The sequence below is a fragment of the Hordeum vulgare genome, chromosome 5H, assembly GCF_904849725.1.
Source record: "Hordeum vulgare subsp. vulgare chromosome 5H, MorexV3_pseudomolecules_assembly, whole genome shotgun sequence".
NCBI classification, from domain to species: domain Eukaryota; kingdom Viridiplantae; phylum Streptophyta; class Magnoliopsida; order Poales; family Poaceae; genus Hordeum; species Hordeum vulgare.
Window position 1 is genome coordinate 570,118,231 of NC_058522.1, and position 17,912 is coordinate 570,136,142.

Sequence of the window (17,912 nt, forward strand, 5' to 3'; positions counted from 1 at the left end):
GTCCGGATGCTACTCCACTGTTTTATGTGATACATGTTGCGTGACTTGCTGTTGCCGTGTTGCGTCCGATGGTGCAGCTACTCGGTACAATCAATTCAGTCATACATCCTTATGCACTTCAGTAAAGCATGAACTCCATGCATAAACTCACAAATATAAGATTATGAGAGGCACTCTTGAGCTCCATCGTCCAGAATCTGGATGGCCATGGCGGTGTTTTTCTCGTGAAATCACCTTCGGTTCCGAGTCCAAAATCTTGATGTCTCAGTGACTAAATCTCAATTTGTAGACACAAAGCTTTTACAACAAAACTGTGTCATGTTTCTCCTAGTCGAGATAAAAATTGAGCATCCCAATCAAGGGCTACATTTTTTTTTCAGAAGTCAAGACCTACACTTGGCGATGAGCAAATGGTTCTCTGGCGAAATATCTGATGGAACATATCTTACAAGGTCTGCATCTAGACACTTGGACCTAAGCCACAGCAGCCTCCCGGTGTCAATGATATCTTTGCACATGAACCCGAGGGCGCTCCTCTCGACGCCAGGTATACTGCGGATTATTCTCTCGACTCCAATAATCTCCGGATCAGGCTTCTCGGTTTCTCTATTCCTTGTCCAACAAAACATGGTGTTAGAAACATAGCAAGCTTTGTCTCAAGGTTCCAGTCTTCCAGAATGATGCAGAATTTTGTACTGTTGAACAACTTTAAACTTTCGTGGTGCAAGGGTGATAATAAAGATCTTACCAAGATTGTAACGTGAGTTTTTTTTACAATTACCTAACTGTAGAGCAGAGTTAAGGTTCAGTTGGCCCTTGTTTCATGATTCCTTACCTGACTTCAGAAATGAATGATGAGGAGTTTTCACAATGTTGCTCGAGATCAAAATTTTCATTAGCCAGCCATAATGCGAGGGTGATAGCAAAGAACCAACAAAAATCTAATACAATGTCTTCTACAACTATTGAAATAGAGCAGATTGAAGGCCTGGCTGACGGTTGTAAAATGATGCCTACCTGCCTTCGGAAGATAAGTCTTCAGCCTCCAAAGAGTCCTGGGAGCTGTGGTCACCATCCACAGCCCAACTGCTAAACCATGTCATGGCATGGAACTCTTCCTCCGCAATCCCTAGTCCGGAGAAGAAAGATTTATCTGCAATGGCAGATATAAATATATTCCCTTCAAATCAATTCAAACAGATTTGATGAAAAATCCAGAATACGAGTATATGACAGACTCTGTGAGTATTATATACTCCCTCTGTCCCGAAATAAGCGACGCGAATTTAGTAGTACTAAATTGGTACAAATTTTGTACTAGATCAACGACACTTATTTTGGGACAGAGGGAGTATGAACTAAGCAGTACGTGCATTATATATTCCAAACAGAATTTGCAGCAAGGCTTGGCAAGCTGTAATTACTTGCATAATGCTTCCATTGGCAGAGATGGTGGCAGCAGGTTGCTAAAGCAAGGCCCCGGAGATGGTGCTTGTCGTGGCCTTTCTCTTCTGTATGATTGTGTTGTTCATGAAGACAGCACATTATGGTCATATCTGTGGAGAAAATAAGAGGTTTCTTAGATACATTCAGCTAGCCTCATGCATTTCTGTATCAGTATTACCATACATGAAATATTGCATAATTTTCAAATACAGGAATCACCTGTTGCAGGCCCACATAGATGTTTTCCAATTGCTAGATACTGACCCCCATTCAACGCTTGCACTCCATGCAGGTTCAAATCCTCAACTGCATTTATATCAAAGTATAAAATATTAGTTATGACAATTTTGGTTTGTAAATGCATAAGTGTAGCATGCAAATACATGAGCAAACACGCAGATAAAATAATAAGCGCTAAAAGGTGCTCGCAAGCTACCCAAATACCCCTTTCAACTGTGCAATAAGAAAGGAAATAAATCTTACTATCTATTCTCAAACGCTCCAATTTAACACCCTCATTTTGCCTTAAACTTCGATCAGCCTACAAATTACAGAGAAAAGAAAGAGACAACAACAGCAGTTAAAGAGAAAGTAAAAGAACTAGTCCTGAATTGCTCCAAAAGAAACAGGAATAATGCTCATCAAATTAGATTTAACATAACAAAGTTGATTAGCTGCCAGAACAAAAAATAAAAATTTGTTCTGTAAATATCATATTTACAACACCTAGCAGCATGCCAGCAATGCTTTAAAATTAGCGCCAATCAAACTGAGATGGTCTTATATTCAGAAAGCATAGTGCTTTGAAACATAGTCAGTAATAACTATAAACAAACTATATACGATTACATGCATCATTAGTTTTCTTATATAGTTTGGTGCACAAGCCGGTGTTTTAGCTATTAATTCCTGATTCAGTTAATGATTATTGCTGAACATAACAATTTGCCAACATATTGTAAACAGTGACAATTCATGTCCCTGAATTTAGAGAGGTTTTCTTTTTTGACTGTAATTAGAGAGGTTATCGTACAGTTATGGTACAAGAGACAGCTACTACACTCAAGTTTGAGCGCCTTTAAGTTGATAATGGCAAAGTCTGCTACATACTGGATCTTGAGGAGCTAACTAGGGCACAGAAATCAAGCTCTGTGGTTCCAAGTTCAAAATCAAAATTAAACTGTACTCCCTCCGGTCCTTTTTAGTCTGCATATTAGCTTTGTCCGAAGTCAAAGTATCTCTACTTTGACCAAATTTATAGAAATATGTATTCACAATGCCAAATTAATATTGTTTTTTTTTTTAAAGATCCGGCGATTGCCGGCTTGTATTAAAATAGCAGGAAGCACATGGAGAAGAAATACATAAACAAATTAATATTGTTAGATTCATTACGAAAGGTAGTTTCATGATATGTATATTTGGTATTGTAGATGTTGATATTTTTCAATATATATTTGGTCAAACTTTGTAAAGTTTGACTTGACCCAAATCTAATATGCGGAGTAAAAAGGACCGGAGGGAGTATTCAGCAAACGTGTAACTAACGAGGGATCATTCATGACCATAATATACAGATGAACTAATCTCCAAAACAAGGTAGTCCGTGCACATAAACTGACCTTGAGCTTGTAAGCTCGTCTCTCGACCAAGAAGATATTCTTGATGCCATAACAGTCTGCCAACATCTGAGTCAAGTAACCCCTCCCAGCACCAAATTCAACAGCTGCCGGAGGATTCTTCACCGCGATCTCGTCCGTTGCATCCTCAGCGCCTCCCCTCGGCAGCAAACCAAATGTCTCCATGTTCCCGACGATCGACACCTGCTGCACAACGTGCTTCTCCTGGTACGGCACCTTCCTATCCAAAGGACCAACATAAATCACTCCTGAAGGCTCGCAGAATCCAAATCGTTACAAAATTATCCCAGCTTCCTCATGCTGCCATTGCTAAAGCACCCACCTATCAACCTGCCCCTTCATCCACTTGTCGCAGGCATCCGGGGCGATGTAGGACTCACGCATTTCGACGGCTGCCGCAGTATGCGCCGAACGGATCTTCACAACCAAGCCCCAGAACTCCTCCTCTGAGAGCTTGTGCACGGAGGCGCGCTTGGCGGCGGAGGTGACGACGGCGCCACCGGCCTCTCCCCCGCCGGAGTTGATGCCCTTGGAGTAGTACGGCTGTGCGGCGAGCGCGTCGGCCTGCTTCCTAAAGGGGCACTTGCCGACGTGGGCCTCCAGGTTCTCCTCGAACACCGTGCTGCACAGGGGAAAGTGAAATCAGAGCGAGTCAGAGGAGAGCGGTGGTGCTGGAGCTACCTGGGGGAGTGGTGCAGGGGCCTTACTGGGAGGGGTCGACGGGGCAGGGGACGCGGCGGCGCGAGTCAGAGGAGGACGCCGGCGAGTGGTTCCCGCAGTACCTGAGCAGTAGGGTGGTGGTGAGTGGAGGTCAAGGGGGGGATATGTGGGAGGTTAGCTGGAGTTGCTTACTGGGAAGAGGGGATGGGGGTGTTGGCGCAGTGGCGGCGCTTGTTGGGGAGCCAGAAGTGGCAACGGCCCGGAGGAGGGGGCGGCAGCTCCGGCGTCGGTACGCCGTTCGCCGGAGGGAGGTCCATCGGTGGCGGCGGCGGTGGCGGAGCCGGAGTGGGAGAAGAGAAATCCAACCTGCGAGCGCAGGAGGGCCTAGCTGAAGGATCGGCACGCCGCACGTGTACGCAGCCCAGTAAGCCCGGTTTATTCGGACAGGCCGTGAATATAGGTGCGCAGGTTGTGGGCTTGAGCTTCACTTTTTTTAGCAGCTAACTTCCCTGCCCGTCTCACCACGCGAGGGGGGGGGGGGGGGGGGGGGGTGATTCCCTCTCGTTAGGGTTATGGTTTCTCGAGGTGTGTCTCGCCGCCGTCGAGATTTGATCTTCCCTGTCCGTGTTCTTCTTCGTGGTTCTACCCCTCCCGATCCTCTCGGACACCACAGTCAATGCAGGGGTCGTGCGGGGATCATAGGAGGACAAGGAGTCTAGGGTTTCCCACAAACAACGCGATCTAATCTTTGGGTTAGTGATCTTCATGGCTTCAGAATCGACGCCAAGATCGACACAGGTGAGCGACGCCGAGAAGATGATATGGGAGTTGGGCCTGAAGGAGGAGGACCTCGATGACGTGGTCTTCAATGAAGAAAAGGCTCCGCCGGAGGCCCGATGGATTGCTCCCGCTAGGGTTAACTTAGTGAAAACCTACAGTCAGTACTTGTTTTTTCGGAACATGAGATCAATTTGGGATTTAGCGCAGGAGGTGAAGTTCAAACCCCTCGAGGACAACCTCTACACCATCCAAATCTCATGTCTTGGGGATTGGGAGAGGGTCATGCAAGAGGGGTCGTGGCACTTCCGGGGTGATGATGTGATCATTAAGGAATATGATGGAACCACGAAGCCGTCCACCATCAAACTGCACACAATTGACACATGGATTCGGATCCATTATGTCCTTGAGCTTTATGGTCATTCGGTCCCGTCCCTGGTGTCAAGGCTGGGAGAGGTGTTGTTCACGGAGACCCAGTCTCAAGATTTCACCGGAAACTTCCATCGTGTTTGGACAAGGATCAATGTCAATAAACCACTCAAGAATGCAGTTTCCATGATCCGGGGGGGCGTCAAACTACAAGGTCCAATATGAAAAGTTGTCAGATTGGTGTGTGGTCTGCAGTATGATGGGTCACCTTTTCAACGAGCCTAGCACCGGCATCCATCCACCTTCGGCGCTGGTTTTTAAAGATCTTAGGGCATCATGGGTCATGCGCACGGGAAGCGGACCGGGAGGAGGTAGAGGTCGTAGAGGAGGCCGAACAGACGAAGGTGGAAGGGGTGATTTCTTACGATCGCACCGAGATGAGGAGGAGAACATTGATAGTGAACTGGATGCAAATATGTTGGATGCAGATAGCAACAAGAAGAGGGGATCTTCGGGCCCGACACACCAGAATGCAGTCACGGAACAGGGAAAGGAGCTGGCGCTTGCTACACCTGTGATACCCCCATGCACGAGTGCATCGCGGGAAGTGAAGAGTGTAAGAGTCCATTCTGACGAAGACAAGATTTAGGCAACAAAACCTGGAGTAATGGCCAAGGGTGATCTAAAGTTGGCGGGCCCGATCAATGGGCGCCGCCGAGCCCAATGAGTGTCTTCTGTTGGAACTATCGTGGTGCGAGCAAGGTCGCGATAGTCCAAGAACTTCGCGATTTTGCGAGGAAACTTGCCCCTACCCTCCTTTGTATCATGGAAACTCAGCTTAAAGGCTCGAGGGTAGAAGCTTTAGCAGGAACACTCGGTTATGATAATGGTTTTGCAGTAGATAGTCAGGGTAGAAGTGGTGGCATTGGTATCTTTTGGAATAAAGAAATAAAAGTTGACATTTTGGGTTACTTAGTGTACCACTTTGATTGTTTTGTCCTTGAACCTGGGTTTGATCCATGGAGACTGACTGTGGTGTACGGAGAGGCACAAACGCATCTCAAACACAATACCTGGGGGTGATGAAAGACATAAGCACATCCAGTAGCCTCCCCTAGCTTTGTTTGGGGGATTTCAATGAAGTTTTACGCCCAAACGAGCACAAGGGGGTTGGACAGCATAGCAATGCCCAAATACAAGCTTTTAGAGAGGCAGTGGATGTTTGTATGTTGATTGACATAGGGAATATTGGAAATTTTTGGACCTTTGAAAAGAAAGTCACATGAGGCACGTATACCAAGGCGCAACTCGATCGATCATGTTATGGCCTCATCCGAGTGGCATTGATTGTTTCCTGCGGTGGACCTTACACATCTAGTGGCGGTCACGTCAGATCACATCTCTATCCTGGCGAATCTGGACAGAGATGAGCAACAACCCCAATGGACTCGCTCATTCAAGTATGAGGTTATGTGGGAAGGGCACTTAACATGGGTATCTAGGTCCTGCTATTGGTTATTAACCGTAGAGGTGTCTCGGTCATGTCTGCATAGTTCTCGAACCCACACACTACTAGGAGAAAGCCTACCAATAGCGTTGGTTTTTCCCTTACCAGTAGCGCTGGGGGCAGCGCTACTGCTAACGCGCTACAGCTAACCTGTTAGCAGTAGCGCTGGATTTAAAGCGCTACTGGTATCTACGTTAGCAGTAGCGCTGGAATATATAAAGCGCTACTGTTAATATTCCAGTGCTACTACTAATATTCCTTCTTTCAATATTTAATTCCCGTCGTATTTATGCCCCCTCTACGTATTTGTGCATGCTCTAAACAGTAGTATCATCGTATCATAATAAACATGCATTCTCATCATATCATAAACATAAATTAGTCTCGTCATTTATACCATCATCATCATTATCCAACACATATATCGTTATCCAACACAAATATCATCTAATCTCGAAAATAGCGATACACACAAGTCATGGCACACCCACAAATTTCATCATCCCTATCTAATCCATCATGTAGAAGAGAAGAGCGATCAGCATGAGCAAGAGCGCGATTATGCAGTACTTCTTGAGGCATCGGTTTCGCTTTGTCTCTTGCCATAGCATGCACCTGAAGTAACTAATTTCTGCTTCGGCTTTACTTTTGAACCCTCTTTGTCTAGCGCCCGGGTACCTGTCCACCTGGGCCTGAGCGTCTGGCGAGTGGTCGTACACTCCTGGAACCCTCCCAATGAATACGGCGTAGCAGTCCTTCGCCATCTCCGATCTATGTACCTGCATCGTAAGTTGACTAACAACGATATATAATATGCAACATAATGTACTTGAGAAACACAAAGAGACATAGTTAGCAGATTACAAACAGTAAACATAAATAACGAAGTTCCTCATACACAAACTAATTAACTAGAGCGATGTATACGCTAGTTCATAGAAAACCAGTAGTACTAATTACAAACACACATTATCATCGTCAATCACTCCTCCATGTCGGTGCCCCAATCTTCATAGTCAGGGATGAATGACCCGAGCTGGTTGAAAGGCTTTAGGTCCAGACGCTGAGCGCGTAGCAGTTCTCGGACATTCTCCCGCCTCATTGGCCCATGGAAGAACATCCCTCCTTGTTCGACGACCTGATCACTTGGGCAAGTTCACACTATATGTGATAAAACTCAGCTCGGATTCGATGATCCGGTGTCGTTCTTATGCTTGTGGCCCAGTTGACAATCTCGGCATCGCCGGAATTAGCTGACATGCGAAGGCGTTGATTATTCCTTCTGTACTCGATCATGTGATGCATGAGGTAGAACCCCTAACATTTCTAGTGTTTGGTTGTTGGATGCACCAGAAGTCGGTCTTATGGCCGAAAGGCGGTGCTTGATTCATGTACCTTTTCACCTTGATATATCCACCAGTAAGGTTGAAGGTTATCAAGGCACTATCGAGAACACTCTTTATGTGTGTGTAATCCTTTTTCTCGATGTTCTTCGACGAGTCCAAGTACATAGCATAGGAGTATTGTGGGTACACACAAATGAGGACGGCGCCCCCTGCTGCGCAAAACATGTACACCTAAAATTAGCCTCAATGCTAGCAAAGGAATGATCAAAACTTACGAAAGGATATCCGCAGATGACTTACGTGGGATGATAAGGCAGGAGAATCGTTTCCTTGTCCTTATTAGCGATCATGAAATCGTTGATGTACTTGCTCGCATAATCGCGGTGCTCTCTTTGCAGACTGCCAAGAAGCTCTCGTGCATATAGTACGGGTCCGCGACGCAGATATATTCTATGCTCTCGCGCCTGATGATGTAGTTGAGATACAACGCATATAGGAGGATGAACTGAAAATCCATCTTGGTCATGTGGAACATGTCGTAGATGTAGTCAAATCGTAGGATGAACTTGTCCGCGGGCCATCTGTCGACGTTTGACATCGTACCAGGAACCTGAGCCGGGTAAAGCGGGTAGCATCCTGGTTTTTCCATGCTGAGAAGTCTTCTTTCTACGGCCAGCACATCATCATCAAGTCTCCTTACATCATTGTTTTGTATGTTCTCTAGCGCTTTCTGAGGTAGGATTGGGTTGTCGGCGACATGGAAAAAATCCGCACCTATGAGAGGTATTATGTCTACCTCCTGGGGCTTTAGAGGTGGCTGGTTGCTTGAAGCAGCTTTGGCGCCTTTAGATCCTTTCTTCTCCGGTCTCCTCCTTCGCTTCTTGGCGGGTGACGGTAGTGAGTCCGCCATACCTTCCCTAACCACCACCCCCAGCGTCATCGGGCTAATTACCAGCGGATGGCCCCAGTGTTGTTCTTGCTGGATAGAGACGACATATGGAGGCGTCTCCTGCGAGGATTGCATGAAGAGAGACTTTTTGCAATCACCCATAGGACGTTGCGGCTCCGACAATTCATGCATCATTAAGTCATCTCCATGCTCATAGCCTCAGTCATACTCCCAAGCATTGTCATAGCCGGTATTGATATACTGGTGAGGGTCATCAACATTCTCCTCCATGACATCATCGGCATTTGCTTCTTCGACGGGGGCGACGTTAGCTGGCACTAATGGAGGCTCTCCCTCGCTGCGTCGACCCCTATCACCCGCTGCGACAGGTGCAGGTAATTGGTTAGGTGGGTTGGTGTTCATACCTTGTTGAGGAGTTGTTGTTGGTGTGCTACCGGGCGCCTCGACATGAAGGCGAGTCTTCAGCCAAGGCAAGATCCAGCTCTTGCATGCGCCAATCTGTTTAGGGTCTCGTCATCATCAACTGGTGTCGGAAGAGGCAAATCCTTGAAGCCCGCTTTCACACTGGCCACACAAACTTTGAAGATGCCATGAGGCATCTGTCGGTTGTGGAGCATGAGGTTTTTCGGCTTCATGATCGTTGCCTTTCTCACGTCCACCTTCTGGTTGTTGACATTGTACAGTAGGGTGCACGGGGTTCCGTCGGCCTGCAAAGACATGACTACGACGTCGGACATCCGAAAGGCAACTGAAACTGAAGACTATATAGACATGCTAGTGAAGATGACGCGTAATTACCGTGATGGCGTCGAGCTCAGCCAAAGACGAAGCACCGTCGAGCACACCAAAGACGGAGGACAAGCTGCTATGAACCGGAGCGAGACCAGGTAAGGGAGCATCTGCGATTGCGAGAGCAGGTGCTGGTGGTGCGATGTTCGCCGAATTGCTCCCGACAAAGCTGAGAAGGGGAAAGTCCTCTGGCCCTTTTTCTGGATTCCTCCTCACAAACTCACAAACTGCCGGAACCAATTGGCCCAATGAAGCTGCCACAACTACATTGACCTTATCGTCGATTACCTTGGCTAGCTCTTCTTTGGTCTCAACTTTGCCCTTATCGACCGCTTGCACGACCTTCTCGTCGATGGTCTGTTGAGAAAGCCGTCGTCTCTGCTTTTTTCCCCTCTAGCTTCTCGTGGTAGCACTTCATCCACGAGGCTCCATCTCCGACGTCATGCACACGTCCATAAGACGGAGGTTTGTCCACCGAGACATTTTTAAGCATGTTTAGGGCCCGGTTGAACGGGTTGTCCAACTTGGGCCTCGCCGACGACTGAGACGACTCGTCGCTTTCGGCTGCCTTTTGGTGCTGCTCTTTCTGCAAAAGGAACGTGGATGGTTTATAAATGTGACAAAACTTGTTGTCGAATTGATTGGAAGTAATATAAGGTGGTAATAGAACAATTACCAGTAGTCTCATGAACTCCCTCGTGTTCGGGTCCGTGTAAAAGACCTTATTGACGGGGGTCCCACTGGTGTTGGGCCCTGATCCAATCACGCTCCTGCAGGTCGATGAACTCCGTCAAGGGGTCTGGGATTCCGTGACTTTCACGTTCGGCGTCCTTCTTGGCCCATACATGCCTCTTCCCCTTGTAACCACGGCTTCCGAGGCGGTGGGCACGCGTGTTCCTGGCATGTAGCTCCTTCATTTTCTCCGACTTTTTCTGCGCTTCTTCTGTAGTGCAAGTCTCCTTGAATTTTTCGAAGTCCTCTTCCGCTAGTGACAGATTCTCAGCATGAATCTTGGACCACGGTTCATTCTTCAGAATCAATTTCCCCCTTACTTTCTAGGTAGACAAGGCGTTGGTGAACGTCACCATTGCCTTGTTGTTTATCTTTGTCATGGGTTCATCATTCCACGGATGTTTTTTTTCAGTCCGCCCGGGGAACAAGAACCTATTGTGCAACTTCGTTAGGAGCGTGTGCTCCATATGTGGTATCTTGTTTAACTTTTCGTCGTTGATGTTGGCGGTTTCCCTAAGGATGCATCCTAGTTGATTGCCATAGCACTTGCCAGCTGACTCCAGTGTCGTTGGCTCTAATTTCGTGGGGTGCATCGCCGTGACCACAATTTGTCCGATGACGAGATCGTTTGGTTTTCTTGCCCTCTTCGGCTTCGGTCCTTCACCGGGTACATCAACATCATCGCTGGTCTTGGTGCCGGTGCCACTATCACTATCGGTGGTAGTGTCGGGGTTGGTGTCATTGCCACCCTGCATCCGCATCTGCCGTTGGTCCAGGTAATCAAAAAAATGATTTGCTTCCTCAAAATGGTCTTCTTCGTGGCGACCAAAACCCCCAACTTTGTCGTGGCTAGACATATTAATTTTCTACGAGTATTTAAGTATAACAGTTAAATTTTAGGCTGAATAACATGAATAATAAAAGGGGGACTATATTTGGTCGGAATGTTGATTCATTCCCCTTTATGGCAATTCCTGGGCACTCAATATGTCCTAGTTTCTATCACAAGTCATGCCGAAATTCACGAATTTTTTTGGGCATGACCTTTGCTAAAAAATGGACATTTGGAGCGCCTGTAATTTGCGGTAACGGAAATGAATCAACATCCCGGCAAAACATAGGCCACTCGGACATTCCGGCAAAACTTAATAATCATTTAATCATAACTCTTTTAGATAGAACAACAAGATACAATCCATTAGAGGAGCCACTATACCCAAACTTACAGTTAATGCATTACGTCAATGATAATTGACAAGATTGACATAACAAAGCTTGTACGTTGAACTGAAAGCAGTCGAAGAGGAATCAAGTGCAATAACACAAGTCCAAAATGTATGAAAACAAAAGAACAACAAACTTGCCTTTAATAGTAAGCCGGTAATGGTAGTCTTAGTGTTTCACCTTACATAAGCCTTAATGCTACACCATGTACTATATCTGAAGTATGAACTTGTGTTTCTTTGTTGAGAGTAATGTGAATTTGCCACGAGCTTTCATAACCAGCAGGCTTAATAATGATCTCAATTGAGTAAGCTAGGTATGTGCTACTCACAAAATAAAGATACTTTTTCAAGACAACCATTCAACTCCAGCTCCCTTATTTGTTTTGTGAAATGAAAGGTTTTTTCTGGTAGTATGGAATAAGGGGTTGGGTTATAAAAAAATCTGACCATGGTAAAAGATTAGGTGATCCTACTAGAAAAAAGGACGAACTAGAGAAATAGTTCCTCCAACAACTAGATCGTTAGCAAATATAACTCCTTTCAGTTAAGGCTCGAGCTGATATGAAATGCACATAGTAATTGATTCTGAGTATGATATAAGGTCATTAGTACATATAGCATACTAAGGCCCGGAGGAATATGTCAACGAGTGACACCAATTATTGAAGGGAACTAATTCTTGAAATGTCCTATGTGGTGGTCCCAGTCTTCCTTTCATCATTCATCACCCCCACTTATTGAAGGGAACAAATTCTTGAAATGTCCTTTGTGACACCATATAGCATACTAACACCTGATTCCGAGAGCGTACCTCTCTAGCTTTATGCGCAATTTTACAAGCAACAAAACATATTAAACATTCATCACCCCCGCTTTCCGTTTTACTCTTCTTTCTTATTAAATGTCCAAGTGGCTGGCACACTTCCTTCGTGGCACCTTTCGTTTTCCCAGCATAAGATGCATGGAGGAGAACAACTACGGTAGGGAGGAGGGGCGGGGGGCTTACCAGAGCGGGAGGGGAGGGGGGTCGAACGTTGACGATGCCTGAAGGGGGGCCGGTGGCGCTTGGAGGGGGCGGCAGCACCTGGAGGGGGTGGCGTGAGATCGATGAGGGGGGGGGGGTGGTCGAGGGCGCGCTCAGGGACGGGCGGGGAGGGCTCCCGCGGGCGATGGCGGCGACACATCGTGCAGAGAAGAGGGGGGAGGAGGGAGTGGAGGGAGTGGAGGGAGAGGGGAGTTAGGGAAATTTCGGAGCCGGGTTAAGTAAAAGTAGGAGTAGCGCTAGATTGGTTCCAACGCTACTGTTAACTTAGCAGTAGCGCTGGTTTTAATCCAGTGCTACTCCTAAATGCGCTAGGACAAATAGCATAGCGCTGGATTGGTTCGAGCGCTACCGCTAAGTTAGCAGTAGCGCTTGTACCAATCCAGCGCTACTGCTAACATTATTTTATTTATTATTTTTCCTTTTTATTTATTTATTATCTATTATTTTTTATTTTTTTACTTTATTTTTTTTATTATCTTTCTTTCCTTTTCTATTTTCTATTATTTTATATTGCTTTCTCCCTTTTGTTTTTGTTTTTTATTTTTAGTTTTTGTCCCAACAGCCTCTCGCATGGAGTCGACGACGAGAATGTATGTCTCACTCCCACAGTGCGCGAATAATATTGGAACCATGTGTTGTTTCGTACACAAAATACATACATCTCTCCCTAATAATAAAGCGCCGACCGATTCTGTCGTCCGTTGTGCCACTTTTATAAAAAATCCCCTTACGTTTCCTGAAATCAACCCGCAGTTCGGATTTAAGTTAGAAAACGAATCTTTTTTTACATTTTTTCAGAAAACCCCGTGATGTTTCAGGTAATCAACCAGCAGTCCAGATTTAAGTCAGAAAATGAATTGTTTTTTTGTATTTTTTAGAAAACCCCCTGATGTTTCAGGTAATCAACCCGCAGTCCGGACTTAAGTCAGCCGAAACGGCTTTTTCGTTTTAACAAAAAAAACCTGACTTTTCAGTTAATCAATCCACATTTTATCTAAAATAAAATTATCCATATCTTTTAAATCGTACTCCGATTTTAACATGTTATATATGAAATTTGATTAAAAAAATATGTAGAATCTAAATAGGATGTTATTTTTAGCTGTTGAATACTTCTTAAATATTTTTTTGGTGCAAACTTAATATGTAGCGACGGTCCTTTTTTTCTTTATTTCTGACGACGATACGAATTGCAATAAACATCCATTAAATTAAAACCAAATTGAGAGGAAAGAAAAACATCGTTAACCACACATGCACACCTTTGGAAAACCTTATGAGGAGAAACAACATATTTCTCATCTTATTACGAGTGACTGTACATTCAAACGCGTTTTTGTTGTGTGAGCACTAAGGCCATCGTTGGCAACACAAATGTGATACCATGTGAAAATATATTGCGTCCAGAGCGTGTGTTATTTTCTCTTCCGTTGCAACGCACGGGCTCTTTTGCTAGTGAGTAATTATGCAAAGTGGGATTACAAGCTTTGAGATTGGCATCGCCACGTGTCATCCATCCGGTCGGGTCTCACGCGATGGCTTGTGAGACCTGGTCTCATAGATTTTTTTTCCCCATTTCTTTCGTCCTCCTAATACTTTTAGTACTCACAAATTGATGACAATAAGCGTGTAATCCCATAAATTAGGTAATGTGCATACGATGAACCGGAACTCCTTCATGTCAAAAGTCAATAGCGGACCAGGACATCCAAATTGACTCCTACGCATACACGAACATAGACGCAGTGAATGTTTGTCCAAGTGTGCCCCTTACAATAAAAATCATTCCTTAATATCCACAAACTCCATCAGGAGGTAGCTCAAACAAGGTTAAGGAGACGTTTGCTTTTGAGCAAGACCGGACCTTGTTCCAGACATAGAGTTTCTTTCAGGGTTACACACATAAGAGACCTCCTAATCCACACGATCTAGCCGACCCAGTACAGGACGGTGGCGCCATTTTTTACATTTATTTTATCATTTGTTTTCCATTATCCCTTTTTTACTATTTAAGTTTATACAAAAATAGAAAAATGATTCTACATATCAAAATATGTTACCACATTCAAAGAATGTTCGCGAAACCAAAACATGCTCCTGAAATAAAAAATGTATCACATTTCAAAATATTCCAAAAATTAGTTCATAAATGTTCACTAATTTAAAACATGATCACGAATTTGAAACAGTAATCCAAATTAAACATGTCCACACAAAAAATCGACTTCAAAATATTCACAAATTTTAAAAATGGTTCTCTGATTAATAAAAAATTAAAAAAAAAATCTAATAAAGTTCATGAATTCAAAAAATACTGCAATTTTTTTTAAAATGTTAGTTAATGTAAAAAACTGTCTTTTTTAAATTTCATGAATTCGCAAATTATTTCCATATTTAAAAAAAGTACACAAATTTAAAAAATTGCATGTGATTTCCAAAAAATATTATGATTTTTCAAAAGAGAAAAAAATCACATATTTGAGAAAAGACAAAAAATCGCATATTTGAGAAAAGAGAAGAAAATGAAAATAAAAAGTAAAAACATAAATAAAAAGAGAAACATAAAAGAAACAATACAAATGAAAAAGGGAAAAAAATGCTTGCGATGCTACCCGTGCACTGGACGCGTAGCACATTTTAAAATTCAAAAAATGCAATACTTTTACAGAACATTAAGAATGTTGTAAAAAATCATACTATAAAAGTTTAAAACATTGCACGATTGAAAAATGAAAATTTTGACGTTAGTGTGATTATAGGCCAAATCTAATGTCCAATTAATGTTATGTTCCCTCCGTGCGGAACTAATTGTTGCTCAAATGAATGTATTTAGTACTAATCTAGCTCAACTAATATATTTTGTCACTCAAATACATTCATTCCAGGGACAGCTAATTTCGGATGTAGCAAATACTATTAAGTGTCAAATTTGTTATTTTTGTACGTGGAGCAATATTTCAAAATTTGATTTAAATTTTGTGACAACGTTGACCGATATTGTGTGAGCTATTTTGCTTTTCAAAAAAAATAAAAATTCTGAACATTGGTTAAATGCGATACGGGCATCCGGTGCACCGGTGGCACCGCGAGCACCAATGCACCAGATATAGATCGTTATCCATCATGAATAGGAATCGCCCGCACATAGAGGTATCCATCATGAATGCATCTTGAGTTGAGAAAAGCCCTTTGGGCCTGCGAGACGAGGTACTCAGGGGGTGTTTCTTTCCAAGGGACTAGACATTTTTTAGTCTCAGGGATCAAAGAAAAAAGTCCCTTCAGAAAAAGTCCCTTCCCTTTATTTACATAGGGAATAAAAGTGACTTTTTTTTAGTCTAGAGAAATAGTTCCTCCAACAACTAGATCGTTAGCAAATGTAACTCCTTTCAGTTAAGGCTCGAGCTGATATGAAATGCACATAGTAATTGCTACTGAGTATGGTATAAGGTCATCAGTACATATAGCATACTAAGGCCCCGAGGAATATGCCAACGAGTGACACCAATTATTGAAGGGAACAAATTCTTGAAATGTCCTATGTGGTTGTCCCAGTCTACCTTTCATCATTCATCACCCCCACTTATTGAAGGGAACAAATTCTTGAAATGTCCTTTGTGACACCATATAGCATACTAACACCGATTATTTTGTTGCCCACCACACAGAGTCACAGACTACTTCAACCTGATTCCGAGAGCGTACCTCTCTAGCTTTATGGGCAATTTTACAAGCAACAAAACATGTTAAACATTCAACACCCCCGCTTTTCGTTTTACTCTTCTTTCTGATTAAATGTCCAAGTGGTTGGAACACTTCCTTCGTGGCACCTTTCGTTTTCCCAGCATAAGATGCATGGAGGAGAACAACTACGGTAGGGAGGAGGGGCGGGGGGCTTACCAGAGCTGGAGGGGAGGGGGGTCGAACGTCGACGACGCCTGGAGGGGGCCCGGTGGCGCTTGGAGGGGGCGGCGGCGCCTGGAGGGGGTGGCGTGAGGTCGATGAGGGGGGGGGGGGGGTGGTCGAGGGCGCGCGCAGGGACGGGCGGGGAGGGCTCCCGCGGGCGATGGCGGCGACACATCGTGTAGAGAAGAGGGGGGGGGGGGGGAGGAGGGAGTGGAGGGAGAGGGGAGTTAGGAAAATTTCGGAGCCGGGTTAGTAAAAGTAGTAGTAGCGCTAGATTGGTTCCAACGCTACTGCTAACTTAGCAGTAGCGCTGGTTCTAATCCAGCGCTACTGCTAAATGGGCTAGGACAAATAGCATAGCGCTGGATTGGTTCAAGCGCTACCACTAAGTTAGCAATAGCGCTTTTACCAATCGAGCGCTACTGCTAACATTATTTTATTTATTATTTTTTCTTTTTATTTATTATCTATTATTTTTATTTTTTACTTTATTTTTTTATTATTTTCCTTTCCTTTTCTATTTACTATTATTTTATATTGCTTTCTCCCTTTTGTTTTTGTTTTTTATTTTTAGTTTTTATCCCGACGGCCTCTCGCACGGAGTCGACGACGAGAACGTATGTCTCACTCCCACACTGCGCGAATATTATTGGAACCATGTGTTGTTTCGTACACAAAATACATACATATATATAAATGATTGTTTTCTCAGCTGCGCCGAAGACGTTTCACATTGAGCTTCTTTCCTTTCTTGTTCATTGTGTTGATTCTTCTTTTCCGGCATCATGGAGAACGATCTTTCTTAAGTAATGTAGTCTTGATTCTTCTTTTCACTTATGCTTCGTCGTCATCGTCATCTTCCCTCATCGGGTTGCCGTATTGGTCGTAGTCTTCCTCGTTGGCGACTCCATCCATTTCGACGATGTTCCTTTTGCCTCTCCTCATGACAACACGACTGGGGTTGGTCGGATCGGTTATGAAGAAGCATTGTGTCACGTGCTTAGCGTGTATCCATGGCTCGGTTTTGGCGATGACGTTAACGTTCACGGTAGCGCTCTTTGCGTCAGATATATACATGGTAGTGAAATACTTGTTTTCTCTTACGACGGCCTTAGCTCACCTGACATGGAACATCGTCGCCTTGTGCCTTCTAGCATAGTTAAGCTCCCAGATTTCTTCGACCCTTCTGTAGAATCTTTCAGTTGTGCCATTGGAGTCGGTCAAGCATTCAATCATCACCCCTGAGTTCTGGTAATCACTGTCCATGTCTTTGGCCTCCTTGTCGAACGCGTACCCCTTGATATCGTATGTCTCATAGGACACGAGTTTGGGTGCGGGGCCATGTGCTAAGACATGTATGAGAAACCCGTCCGTGCTGCCCTCTTCCGGGGGATTAGCACGAACCTGCTCTTTGAACCAACACAAGAAAGTGGCCTTGTGCTCTACAGTAACTTCGTCATCCGTCTTGCGCATCCCCTGATCACAGTACTTCTTTGCGATGATTTCTTTGTGCAGTGTCACATAATCTTCTGCCACATCTAGGTGTTGTAGCACTACTA

At 44.4% G+C, this 17,912-nt stretch overlaps 1 protein-coding gene across 6 annotated transcripts; it reads right to left on the minus strand.

Moving 5' to 3' along the window:
* Positions 1-240: 240 nt before the first annotated feature.
* Positions 241-4,168, minus strand: LOC123394906 (tRNA:m(4)X modification enzyme TRM13). 6 transcript variants are annotated; one of them, XM_045089782.1, is made up of 10 exons: positions 3,939-4,168; positions 3,794-3,868; positions 3,409-3,708; positions 3,069-3,306; positions 1,930-1,987; positions 1,666-1,752; positions 1,425-1,556; positions 1,018-1,153; positions 836-839; positions 502-606 (listed from the first exon to the last, which is right to left on the minus strand). In XM_045089782.1, exons 1-10 carry the CDS (start codon positions 4,061-4,063, stop codon positions 589-591), a joined length of 1,173 nt encoding a protein of 390 aa, XP_044945717.1. In that variant the 5' UTR covers positions 4,064-4,168; the 3' UTR covers positions 502-588. The 6 variants fall into 6 exon arrangements, 5 of the variants coding, with proteins under 5 accessions (XP_044945714.1, XP_044945713.1, XP_044945717.1 ...); XM_045089781.1 differs by having other exon boundaries at positions 516-606; positions 782-839; XM_045089780.1 differs by having other exon boundaries at positions 522-612; positions 782-839.
* Between the last annotated feature and the right edge of the window lie 13,744 nt (positions 4,169-17,912).